At 33.1% G+C, this 13,536-nt stretch overlaps 1 protein-coding gene across 2 annotated transcripts; it reads left to right on the plus strand.

Moving 5' to 3' along the window:
- The first annotated feature begins 269 nt into the window (after positions 1 to 269).
- LOC105650548 (F-box protein At5g03100) lies at positions 270 to 3,673 on the plus strand. Of its 2 annotated transcripts, XM_037635550.2 has the most exons (5): positions 270 to 474; positions 588 to 858; positions 1,309 to 1,526; positions 1,621 to 1,764; positions 3,180 to 3,673. In XM_037635550.2, the coding sequence occupies exons 1-5, from the start codon at positions 421 to 423 to the stop codon at positions 3,453 to 3,455; spliced, it is 963 nt and encodes a 320-aa protein (XP_037491478.2). In that variant the 5' UTR covers positions 270 to 420; the 3' UTR covers positions 3,456 to 3,673. The 2 variants fall into 2 exon arrangements, with proteins under 2 accessions (XP_037491478.2, XP_089572719.1); XM_089716593.1 differs by having other exon boundaries at positions 588 to 1,526.
- Positions 3,674 to 13,536: the final 9,863 nt, after the last annotated feature.

The raw sequence follows: 13,536 nt of genomic DNA on the forward strand, positions 1-13,536 counted from the left end.
CAATTAATTTTGATCGGTTTAAACATTTTGATTTGATTTTAAGCCCAATCCACAGATTTGAATGAATTTGAATCGAATGAAACATAAATTCAGTTCAAACTGAATAAACCGATGATCGAACATCTTTTTATTTAGCTGACCGAACCGAAATGAATCGGTTCATTGTTCGGTTCATGCGGTAAGGTTCCACACCCCAAATTGCATCTCTAAAATTACCGAGCTGGGACGATCAATTATGTTTAAATTTTGTATCATACGACACCGAATGAGTTCATCAAATACGGTTTAGCAATTTCCATTGAGAACCTCTTGTAATTCTGCATTTTCTTGATGGAGTTGAGAGAAAAATTTCATGCCATGCTCTAATTATATTGGGATTAGGTTTAGTTTTCTTCCTCAGAAGGCTTACCTGTAAGTAAAATGGAGAAACCCTGCAAATTACCAAAAATTGAAAACTCAACTTCGTCTGACAATGTGAGTACTCAATTCAATTCATCGATTCCTAATTTTTCTTTTCAACTGATTGTTATATGCGGAAGGTCTGCAATTACTTTCTTTGAACTTGTTCTTGTTTACTATTGGTGTAGGATATCAATTCGAAGACAAGAGATTTCATTAGCGAGCTTCCAGATGATGTTCTTTATTCCATCTTGTTGAAATTGCCGTTGAGGGAATCTGTTAGAACCAGGGTCCTATCACATAGATGGAAGCATGTCTATGCATTCCCATCCATTCTTGAACTTAATTGGTTAAACATGGGTCAAAACCATGACTTCTTGGAAGAAAATGAACATCCTTGCAGAAATTGTGAGGAAAAATTTGTAAGAGGAGTTAATCAGTACCTAGACTTTTATAAGGGTACATGCCTACGCTCTTTTAAGGTCTCCTTTTGTCTTGGGCATGGTCCCAAATCTGATATTGATAGATGGGTTAATTTTGCAATCAGAATGGGTGTTGAAACTCTGTCTCTTGATCTGTACTGTGAAGCGTCCCGTCGCAATCCTACTATAGAAATGTTTGGAGAACAATTAGAAAGAAACTATGTTTTTCAAAGCAGTCTTCTTGAGGGTGCAAAACTCAATTTAAAGAATTTGCGCCTGGTTGCTTGTCGCCTGGGAAGAAATTTCACCAACCAATTTAGTTTCTTAGAGACCCTTACCTTGGCTTATTCACCTTTAGCGCGATATGACCTTCATACCTTATTTTCTTATATGGTCAACCTCAATCAATTGATCTTGCTTGCATGTAGCCTTCCTGTAAAGCTATCCCTCGGTTCATTACTACTTCTCAAGAAATTCTGTCTTACAGGTGGCGCTGGGACAAAGGAACTTGAGCTGTCTAATCCCAAGCTTTTACATTTCCAATGTATGACTCGTGAAGCGATTACAGTCAATTTAAGTGCAGTTCCTAACTTGATTACATTGAAGCATTCCGTGGATAGTACAGGAATCCGCTATGTTTTCACTCATGTTTCACAAAATCATCCTATGCTGAGGACCTTAACAGTTTATAGTAGATGTGATTGGGTATGTGAATAGGAATGGAACCATTAATGAGGGATTAGAAGAACAATTTTTACATTAAATGCTTGTTGATAATACTTGCTTTTTCTCTTTGCAGGTTCAACATATACCGGAAAGCATAACCATCTTCAGTAATATTCAGAACCTAGAGCTGGATCTCATTGGCAATACAAGTTTTGACATTTTGAAGATGATTTCCATTCTTAAGGCCTTTCCTTGTTTGGTTTCATTTAGCTTGGTGGTGAGTGATTCAACTATCTATTTTATATTGTCTAGTTTCCCCTATTGATGATGTTATTAGCATGGTTCTTTTTGTATTATTGTGCTTAGTGGAATTTAGGATCCAAGCTCTCTCTCATCTTCTATTTTTCTCTAAAATATATAGAGAGACTACCTTGAAATTTGTTACATAGTAAGGTGTGAAGGTGAGGAAAGCTATGGGTCTTAATGATAAAGAGAATATGGTAAAGAGTACTAAAGTTAAATAAGTGGTGTTGTACATATTAACATATTTATGGATAGACCTAAGAAAATACTATCTAATATATGCAATTCATCATATAAAACAATTGAAAAAAGTTTTATCTTTGCAAATAAATCATTCATGTACGAAATGCCTGAGGAATTTCGATGCAATTAATGCACATCGTTAAGAAAATGACATGTATGTGCGTAAACACATGAGAGGTATGTTTGTATGCAAAATACTACAATACTTTGAGATCCTTCACATATGTTAAACTATGATAGATTGATAAGAATATTACTATTTTTTTTCCATTTTTTAGTATGATTTCTTGAACAATGCAAAGAGAAAAAAAAGAAAAAAAGAAAGAAGAGAGTTGGGAGATAAATTATAGGTGCCTTTGCCTTGACTACTTCAGTCAACTAGTCTGCACAAAGTACGATAAATCATGGATGTTAATATACATATATATGAAATGAGTAAATAAATTTAAGTTTCTTAAATATACTTAAAATTCATTAGTTTTAGTAGCTCATACCCTTGTTAAATTTACCGTTTGTATATATGAAATCAGTAAATAAATTTAAGTTTCTTAAATATACTTAAAATTCATTAGTTTTAGTAGCTCATACTGTTGCAAAATTTACCATTTGTTTGCAAATCGTATCTTACTGAATTTTAGTTCAACCAAAACCAATTCTAAATGAATATTTGTTTATAGAATAGCTTCTTAATCTTCATTTGCATATTTTATGGAATTATATATACATTTACTTGCATAGATTAATTTCTGAATTTGAGTTTTCATATGCACTCAATTAATGCATAGCTAGAGGAAAGCTCTCAGCTTCTGATAGAATGTTTTCAGGTTCATTTTGTTTGTAGCATCTCTTGAACACTTTTGTTATTCAATTTGGAACAAAATTAGTAGAAATGTGGAAAAAAAGACTCAAAAACACAGTGGTAAATACAAGGCCAAGATTTTTCTCAAAAAAAAAAAAAAAAAAAAAAAAAAAAAAAAAAAAAAGGTAAAATACAAGGCGAAGATCACATTTCACCCTTAAACTGTAAATTTATGTGCATTATGCATTCTGACATCTTGGTATTAAAACATATTTAATTATGGTTTTATGAACATGTTTTTGGTATTTGATAATAATTATTTTAACCTCATTTTTTTATCATCGTAGACATGTTGTTCAAAAGACAAAGAAGGAAAGCTCCCGCCCAGTGAATACATTTATGAACATTTGAAGTATGTTAAGCTTGGTGGATTTTATGGAACCCCAAACCAAATTGAGTTTGCTAAATATTTGTTGAAGAATGGTTTAATCCTTGAGAGATTGGTCATCAAGCAAGAAGAAACTCTTGTCAGGAAAAGGCCATCATGGGATGAAGGAGAACGCCAAATGGTTATCGAGACGCTGCAAGAATTTTCCAAAGAAGTAATGCTAATTGTCACGTAAGCATTTAGTGACAATTCAATTGTTCTCTAGTGTTATGTGTAACCAAAGTTTCTTTGAAATATGTAAGAAAAATTTGTCACTCAAATTAGCTGAAGTCTAACAGAATATAATGTCAATGGTGGGAGAAAATCCAAATTGGATTCTGAAATTTATGCTTTTGTCAGCTGAGATCTCTAATTTTCATTTTAATAATTATCTCACCTTTCATTTTTTTGCCAATTAGAGAACAGGTTGAACAAACTATGTAGTTCTTCATGATATTTTTAATTCTTAATCATCTTCAAGATCCGTCACAGATTCTGTAATTTTATTGCTATTCCAGTTTTGGTTTTATAGGGGTTAAGTGGGTAGAATCTAATTTGATGGGCCTTAATCACCACCATTCCGAATTTGCTACTGTTCTTCATTCCAAGCCTCTGTTTCTCAGAAAATTTAAACCCGTGAAGTGAGCTCTATCCATATTGATCTTTTTGTTTTCAATTTCCTTCAATCTTTCTTTTGTTTGCTTGGTAGTTTTTACCGCTGTCGAGAGAATTCTTTCTTTCTTGTTAAACTTTTACCGCTATTTTTTTGGGTTTTCATTTTTTCATTTGATTTGAGATCCAAAAGTAATAACAAATTTTATTTTCAACTCCATTGAAGGGTTTTAGTTATTCCAGATTTTCTGGGTTCGTAGAGCTGAGTTTCTAAGTTTTGGAAATTTGAGTTTGTAGATTTGCCACGTTGGACACCTTTTCCTTCTCTCACTCTCTTCCCGGCGAGTGACCACACACTCTTCATTGCCAGCATTGAGAGGGGCAAAATGTTATGAAATTTTACAGTTCAAGGTCATGATGGGCGATTTATAAAATTTAAGGGCCACAAGGTTTTTTATTGCACGTACAGGGATAATAATATGCATTTGGCCTAAAATAAAATACTGAGATTTGTTTTAAATAATTTTTCTAACTGTATTAGGCAAAATTAACTATTTTACTCGTGTTTCATCAAATGTTGATTCGGATTTTGAATCTGATGTTTATTTGGAAATAATGTTTGGAGTAAAATAAAATATTAAATTTTTTTAAAATAATTTTTTTAGGCTATATTCGATAAAATTAATTGTTTTATTAGTATTTGATCAAATATTGAAAGAAATAACATTTTATAATTTATTTTCTCGGACATTAAATAATAGTGTAAATGTTATGTCATCTAATATTATGAATAATATAAGTAAACGTAATGTTAGAAGTTTCATTCTCTCAGACTTCAAATGATAGTATAAATATTACGTCATCTAACACCGTGAATAATATAAGTAAACGTAATGTTAAAAGTTGTCGCCTGAAAAGGGCCTTAGTGTATATGAAAGCTGAAATAACCTTCTCTTTGTTCAACATTTTATATATATATATATATATATATTAGAAAATCTTAAATTTTTTTCCTTATTTTTTTTATTTTGATATGTCAACTTAATTGATTTTTTTAATTTAATATTTAATATATAATATGGATAATTGATAACTTTTTTAAAATCTAATCTAATGTAACGATTTAACCTAATCCAACAAAAACTTTAACTTTAAATTTTTGAATTGTTTTGAGTTTAAAAAAAATTGAGTTGTTTTAAATTTTGAGCAAAAGATACCTAATGGTTAACTATTCAGGAAGTTCTTTTCTTTTTTTCATTTTGATAATTTTTATGATCTGAATACAATAGATTGGTTGAATTTGTAAAAATAGTGTTTATGTTTATTGCTTTTAATTTATTTAAGAGGAAAAATTATTATTTAGTCCCTCAGGTTTTACATAATTATCTAACTAATCTCAAGTTTTGCGCAAATATCTAACTAGTCTCTCAGGTTTAATTCCATCTAATTAAAAGGTCCTTCCGTCCGAAAAGTTGATTTTTTTACGTTAAAATCAGTACAAAACAAAGGCAGACATTTTATAATGGCGAAGAATGCCCTTACTGAACTGTGCATGACTATCAACAAGGTTTGACGAAATTTCATTCTCACAAAACACAGAGAAAGGAAGAAAGGGAAAAAACAAAAGCTCATCTCCATTTCGTTTGCAGGTAACAAGCGACAGCCTACATGTCTTCTTCAAGTGCAACCGATGGAGCATGGGAAGGAAGGTATGTGAATATGTATTGCAAGTGTGGGAAAAAAGCAGGCATTAGGATCTCAGAGACACAAAAAAACAAAAATCGACTGTATTATTATTGTATTGAAAATGCATGCGGATCTTTTCTTGGTTGGTGTAAATCTATAGATTCATCAGATCGATCTCAAGGAAGCAAATTCGAAGTGAGGCAAAGAAGTGTAGCTACTGACTTGTTTGAATTTAAGGAAGAGATGTTGTACATGAAGAGGGAGATGATGAAAATGTACAGTGAGATTGTGACCATTGGAGGAAAAAGGGAGTGCTTGGAGTCAGAGATTGGCAGCTTGAAGAAGTTGATTTTCATATGCTTGATGGCTATCATGATGCTTTTCACCTTACTTGTAATGTTGCTGTTCACCTTACTTGTAATGTTGCTGTTCACCTTACTTGTAATGTTGCTGTTCAAGGGTAACAGAGGATTGTGAATAATAATTTTTTTTTTTTTTATGTATTTAGGGTAGTTTGGTTAGTTTTTTGTAGTTTATGTTGTTTTTGTAGTTGGCTGTGTTAATGTGGTGGGTTAGTTGTTGAATGTTAGTAGCTCAGCTGGGCACAGTCAATTTGAAGATGACTTGAATGTAATATACGTTCTGCAATGAAATGTGAACTTTTTCTTAAGTATAGCAACTGCAAAGTAAAAATATTAATTCAAACTTGGCTCCCATGCAGAAGATTGGTTAGAAATAGTGTCATTGTCATTAGTCAAATGTTTGCAATTCACAAAAGACAAAAACAACATATTTATATAATGTGCATCACAAAAACCCTACTCAAATCAAACTTGGTCCACACTTGCGTGTTTGCTGTCAAGAAAAAGACAGACACAATGGAAAAAAAAAAGTTACACATTTGTTCCTGTGCTTGCTAGAAAATCAAAAGATTCCTTGTTCTCCCTAACTTTGCGATCTGTTGTCAGCAGCAGCACCTCTTCACACAAAATGCACATAGTAGGATATCCATACTGCAAGATGTGAAGCCCAAAATACCATCTGCAACACCTCAACAACCCAAAAGAACATCCGCATCATATTAGTTCACAAAAAAACCATCTTCAACATTTGAACCAAAAAACCAAATCTACTATCATTCTTAACACAGAGCAAAATATATATATTCACGATATAGGATGTCCTCTCCCTCTCAAACCAGAAGCACCTCTCCATCTCAAACCAGAAGCACCTCTGTCTCTTGTTGCAGCAACACCTCTCCCTCTTGTTGCAATAACACCTCTTCCCATAGCAGCAGCAGCACCTCTTTCCACAATAGCATCAGATCCAGATGAATTTTTTCCTCCTCTTTGCACAAGTTGTTTGTTCCTCTAATAAAACAAATGGTACATAGTAAGTATTCACATACTATAAAACATCATAGTAATTATTGAGATTGCAAAAGTGAATCTGACCTGAGATATGGCTGGTGGGGCTTGCTCGCATGTTCTCTTATTATGGCCTAGTTGCTTGCATGTCACACACCTAACTGTGCAAGATCTTTTAGCTGTACTTGGATTAGCTTCTTCCTCTTGAAGTTTTCTCCTTTCTCTTGGTCTGCCAGGCTTCCTTTTAACGGTTGGAGGCTTTAAGAATGGAAAGTCAGTTTGTGGTGGGATGTTGTAATTTGGAATTGGATGAAAGACTCCTTTGTAGGCCTTTACATACTTCTCTACTGTGTAATACTCGTGACAAAAGTCTTCAAGATTGAGTCTCATGTATCCAAGTGCAATGCAAGCATGTTTACATGGAAGACCTGAAATGTCCCAATAATTCCAGGTGCATGTCCTTTTCCCAATGTCAATAGCAAAAGCCACAGGCCCCTCTCTCACCTCAAACTCAGTATTGTTACTTGGTAGTATCTTGCATTGTCTAGATTCTTTTATCAATCTGTTCAATGCACTCTTGCATTTTGGAGTTACTCTCCCTTCCCAAGCAGTAGCCACTGCAAACCTTTTATGAAGCATAACCATGCATTTCTGCTTAATAGAGTCTATTAGCTCAACAATAGGTTTGTTCCTCAAGTTTTCAAGCCAACTGTTGAAACTCTCTATCATATTATTTGTCACATCAACGCTTTTAGCTGCTGGATGAAAGGCATGTCTACTCCAATGTGAAATAGGAATATCTAGTAACCATTTTGCAGCCCTTCCCTCATTCTTAGCCTCAACATTCTTCATATGCTGCTTAAATGCATAACTATGGCTAGACTTAGCTGCCATCCAAAATTCCTTCCTCAACATCACCCCTAGAAAGCGCTTCTTGAAGTTCATTAACAAATGTTGACAATAATATCTGTGGATTGAACCTTCAAATTGTGTCCTCACAATCTCAAGCAATCCCTATGTTCAAAAAGAATTCAACATCATTAGCTAAATAGTTGAAAGTGAAATATGAAATACTTTGGAGGAAGTTACCTTTTGTCTGTCTGAAATGAATGTCCATGGCTTTGAATCAAATCCCGGTCCAATGCATTGTCTAAGACAGTCAAGGAAGAAGGTCCATATTGCAGTGCATTCATTTTGAAAAATTGCAAAAGCTAGTGGGAACACCCCCTTATTCCCATCTAGTGTAACAGCACTCAGTAAACATCCTCCAAAAGGGCCCTTCAGGAAGCGTCCATCCAATCCAATGAAAGGCCTACATCCCTCCAAAAATCCTACTTTCATTGCTTCAAAACATATGAAAATGGAGCTAAAGACAAGTGGCTCATCCAAATTGTTCATTGGCATTGATTCAAATTTTATAAAAGTTCCAAGGTTTGACATTTGAACTTGTGCAATGTATTCATGCAACTTATTGCAGTTCTCAACATGTGAACCTGCAACTTGCTCTCTAGCAGCTGTCCTTACCCTATGAAGCTGCCAATATTCAGTCTCAATGCCTCATTTTGCCTTTAACTCAGCTTGCATTAAAGCATAGCTCATTCCTGGATCAGTAGCCAATTGAGATTCCAGTTTCTTCTTCACCCACTTTGTTGTTGCATTGGGATTCTTGTTGTTTAATGGCCTCGTGCATGTATGCTCAGGTTGTAGGGTTTTTACTACAAAACTCACTAAGTCTGGAGCCACACTAGCATGGAACCTAAATATGCAGCCCTCCCCCTTACATTTTGCTGTCACTCTTCTACTATCATTCTTCATCATCCTTAGTATGAACCCTCCCCTAACAGCATAATCCCTTAAAGCTTACCTACAACTATCAACACTTAAGAATGCATGCCCAACTCTGAATTCAATATCACCTTCAACTGGTGTTTCAAATATATTGTCATATATTTTCTTCCTAGGATCTCGTGTTTTCTTTTTAGGTCTTCTCCTTCTTGGTGCATCAACCTCCATATCACTACTTTCAGCTGACTGTTCCTTGTCAGTATCAACATCACTGGGACCATCATCAACATCATCATTGAAGTCAACTTCCTCTTCTGGATCTGTTTCCATTCCCTCAGGTGTTTCAGCTTCATTACTCTCATCTTCAGTATCAGAAAAGACATAGTCATCATCTGTGGACTGACTATCAACAACAGTTTCTGTTTCTTCCCCCTCCCACTCCAATGGTTGTTGTTGTTGTACTCTATCTCTAAAGCTGTAAGAGGCTCCAACTGCAATTGCTCTTTTCCCCTTCCTATTGTCCCTATTCACATTGGCCTCATGAACATTTGCCCTGCCTCTACATCGCCCTCTCCCCCTCCCTTTTCCCCTGCCTAACTGGTTTACATAGCCTGAATACTCAGTGTTGTCAGCCAGCACAATATCCCACATCTGTGATCCTATCAACATTTCTGCCCCCTTCCCCTTACCACTACATGTACCCTCTGTATTTCCAATCCCAACACCTACATTTTCTTGCTCAATAATGGTCACATCTCCAACATCCCCACTTATCTCAGTTTGTGACCCAATATTACTTTCTGCCTCCCCAACACCATTGCTTGGAACTTCCCTATTAGGCTGCAAATTTTCATTATGTAAACTCATACTATCTGCCACCTGACTGTGGAACACATTTGGCATAACAACACTCGGTTCACCTTGCCTCCTAACCAAATTCAGTTCAATATAATCAGTGTCCTTGAATCTTTCAAACATTAGAGTAACGTCTGCATCATTCTCTATTCTATAATTTTCAGAACATGTAATATCCACATTCCCATCTTTTATCTTGTGAACTTTGCATACGTTTTGTAAAAGGACAATGTAACTCATTTTGTCAGGTTGTGCATCATACAAATACATTGTATCCCCTCATATATGACCCCAATGGTGTAACTTTCAGGCAAAGCCATCAAATTCAAGTTTTCCTACATTGTAATTTAACACATGTGTTACAAAAAAGGCATTGCTGTCTGCAAAAACCCTCAATACATTATCATTACACACAAAACAACTCATAACAATGCTTAAGCATTTCAATATACCAAAAATCATCATCATAAACATCCTCAATAATATTGATTTTCAATTTTTTTTTCAAGCAAAAAATGAAGTGGGTCTGAGTATGTGGTATTTACCTCAAAACGAAGCTTTAAGACTGTGATTCCACGCAAACGAAGCACTACATGCTACGACCACTCATTTCGTTTCGTCAATAAACATCATTTTCTACAAAAATTCTTCAACACTTCCACTGGAGATGAAGACGTTTTTGCGTGAGAGAGTTAGGAGAATAATAGTCTGACCTTTCGTTTCCCTCGCTTGGAAGGTCATACTGGTCCACGTCAGCTAGGGAGGGGTGTTTTAGTCTTTTAGTCTTCAATTAACGGAGAAAAATTAACTTTTCGGACGAAAAGACCTTTTAATTAGACGGAGTTAAACCTGAGGGACTAGTTAGATATTTGCGCAAAACTTGGAATTAGTTGGATAATTATGTAAAACCTGAGGAACTAAATAATAATTTTTAAGGTGAGTTTATTGTTTTAAATTTGTTAGGGTAGAGTGGGGATGACAATTTTACCCAATCCAGTTTTGACAATTTGAATAGTGAATAAACAGGTTGGGACCGGTTTGGCTAGTATTTTTACTATCCGGATCGGATTCGGGTTTGGTTCAAATTCAAATACTTAAGTACCTGCTACGCCTTTAATTAATATTTCAAAATAAAATAATTATTTTTCAAAAAACATTGTATATATACACCTTTTTAATTATAATTAATGCTATAATTATATTTAATATTTTTATTAAATCAAAATAATAACTTTATAATTTTTATTCACTTTTTATTTTTGAAAAATAAAAATAATATTTTAATTGTAAATGAGCAATTATAATTGGGTTTCAGATGAATTCAAGTACTAAAGATGAACTTCTAAATAAGTACGAGACAAATCAAATACCTAATTTACAATCGAATACCTAATTTACAATCGAATTTGAGTAGTGCATTTTAAATGGGTTCTCGACTTGTTATTATCCATAGGATAGAGTGCCTTTATCATTTTTAAATTTATTGAAAAAATTAAAATAGTAATTTTTTTATAATAGTCAAAGACTAAAAAAATATTCTTCTTTTAAAAAAATTAAATGATATATATTATTACTTTCGTTATATTAATTTATTACATTTTTTAATCAAACTTAATTTGTATAAATTATTTATATATTTTTAAACTTTTCTTTATTATTTTTATCATATTTTATGAATCTTTTGCTTTATTAAAAAAAAACTGTATTAACAAGTAAAATGGTGCAATTATTTATAGTATGCAAATAAAATATAATAAACAACTAATAAAATAAAATTTAAATAACTTTAAATATAAAAAACAATATAGCTCTTTCATCGTAAATTATTTATATGTATTAATCTGCACAACGTGTATGTATACAAAATAAATAATATCAATATTAAATATAATTATAATACCAATAATAATTAGAATGGTATATATATATATATATATATATATATATATATATATATATATATATATATATATATATATATATATATATATATATATATATAGTTTTAAAAAAATAATTATTTTGAATATTACAATATTAATTTAGACCCGTACATGCGAATTTTATCCCCGGTAGATAAGAGTAATAGAAATACTATCCAATTCCATTTATTTAAAGGAAAATTATAATCGCACCCTTATATTTTATAAAAAAAAACTACTTTACTCTTGTCTTTTTAAAAATATACTGTTATATCCTCATATTTTCCGTCCGTAACACTATATTCCACTTTCCGTCCATTTTTCACTTATTTAGACGTTAAACGATTGTGAAATGACATTTGCTGACCTTGAAATGTATATTTACTAATTGGAGATCTTCTTCTTCATCTCTCATCAATAGTACCTTCTTTTTTCCTCTTCATCTCCTCCACACTTTTGATTCAGAAGATTTTCAACAGTCAACTCATCTTCTCCAAAAGATTGGCGCTCTTTGTCTACTTACTTTCCATTTTTGTCTGTTAATTTCCATTTTCATCATATTCTTTCCATTAATAAAAAACGAATAAATTCCATCTCCGTGTGTTAATTTCCATTTTCGTCATATTCTCTCTATTAATAAAAAAATGAACAAAGATCTACTCTTTCTTAAGCAAAACAACTAGAGATTACCACAACAACTTACCCTGAGAAGCTTTATAGCGTGATCAGAGACGCCATTGGAGACCGAAACTACCATGTCTTTTGTCGATCCAGAGTTCCTGATCAATTTTTCCAAAACTATAATACCCAACATGAACTGATCATCATATAATAGTGTTACATAGGCTTGTTGAGTTCTTTGTGATTGAAGCAAAGCTCCTGATTGAATCAAAACTAAGAATTGTGCCTCTTTAAAGTTTTCTCTCGCATATTTGCTAAGCTAAGCTAAGCGAACCTAACCTCTTAGGGGTATTTTGGCAACAAATTTAGTTTCTCTCTCTCTTTATACTGTTATATTCTCGTTTGACTTGTACTTTAAAATAACAAAAATGGGATGGAAGTGGAAAATAGTCTAACGGACTAAAAATACCAGGCATAGCAGTATATATATATATATATTTTTTTAAAAGTAAAGTAATTTTTTTGCCAAATTATAGGGTACGATTATTGACAGAGAAAATAAGGCTTTGGAAAAATACAACTCAATTTTCATTAATTGCATCTGATAGTGTTTATATACAAAAGTCGTATATGCTTGTAACATAAGCTTATCTATTTACAGAAATATCCCAATACAAAAGAATTATGTTATATAAATAAAACTATTGTTGGCAAAATTACAATTGTCACTCCCCCTCAAGTTGAGCATATATATTGTTTATGCTCAACTTGCTCAACAACATCTTGAACTGTGTAGGACGCAGAGCCTTAGTGAATAAATCAGCAACCTGTTGATCTGTCTTGATGTGTTCTGCTTTGATAGTCCATCCAAAACCTTTCCTCTCACAACATGACAATCCAATTCTATATGTTTTGTTCTTTCATGAAATACAGGATTTCTAGAAATGTGAAGTGCAGAAATATTATCACAAAACATCATAACTAGATCTTTGTGTAAAGCCTAGAAATCTTTTAACAAAATCAATAACCATACAATTTCACAAGTTATAGCCTTAGCTCTGTACTCAGCTTCTGCAGAGCTTCTAGATATTGTATGTTATTTCTTAGATTTCCAACTTATCAATGACTCCCCAATAAAAATGTAAAACCCAGTTATAGACCTCCTGATCTCAACACAAGATGCCCAATCACTATCAGAGTATGCTGTTAGATTCAGCTTTGAATTAGCAGACATAAAAAGTCCTTGACCAGGACTTTGTTTGAGATATCTCAATACTTTAAATGCTGCCTGCAGATGCATATCTGCTGGTTTATCCATGAATTGAGCCAATTTATTCACAGCATATGTCAGGCGTTGTAATAGTCAAATACATGAGTTTACCTATGAGTTGTCTATATTTTCCTAGATCTTTCAACAGATTAGAGTCAA

Source organism: Jatropha curcas, chromosome 11 (genome assembly GCF_041381405.1).
Source record: "Jatropha curcas cultivar XTBG-Jc1 chromosome 11, XTBG_Jcur_1.0, whole genome shotgun sequence".
Taxonomy (NCBI): domain Eukaryota; kingdom Viridiplantae; phylum Streptophyta; class Magnoliopsida; order Malpighiales; family Euphorbiaceae; genus Jatropha; species Jatropha curcas.

Excerpts from the sequence above, each read along its gene's own strand:
- LOC105650548 (XM_089716593.1), top strand. The coding sequence starts at position 421 with ATGGAGAAACCCTGCAAATTACCAAAAATTGAAAACTCAACTTCGTCT. Across the intron at positions 475-587 it reads ACTCAACTTCGTCTGACAAT|GATATCAATTCGAAGACAAG; the intron begins GTGAGTACTCAA and ends CTATTGGTGTAG. Across the intron at positions 1,527-1,620 it reads TTTATAGTAGATGTGATTGG|GTTCAACATATACCGGAAAG; the intron begins GTATGTGAATAG and ends TTCTCTTTGCAG.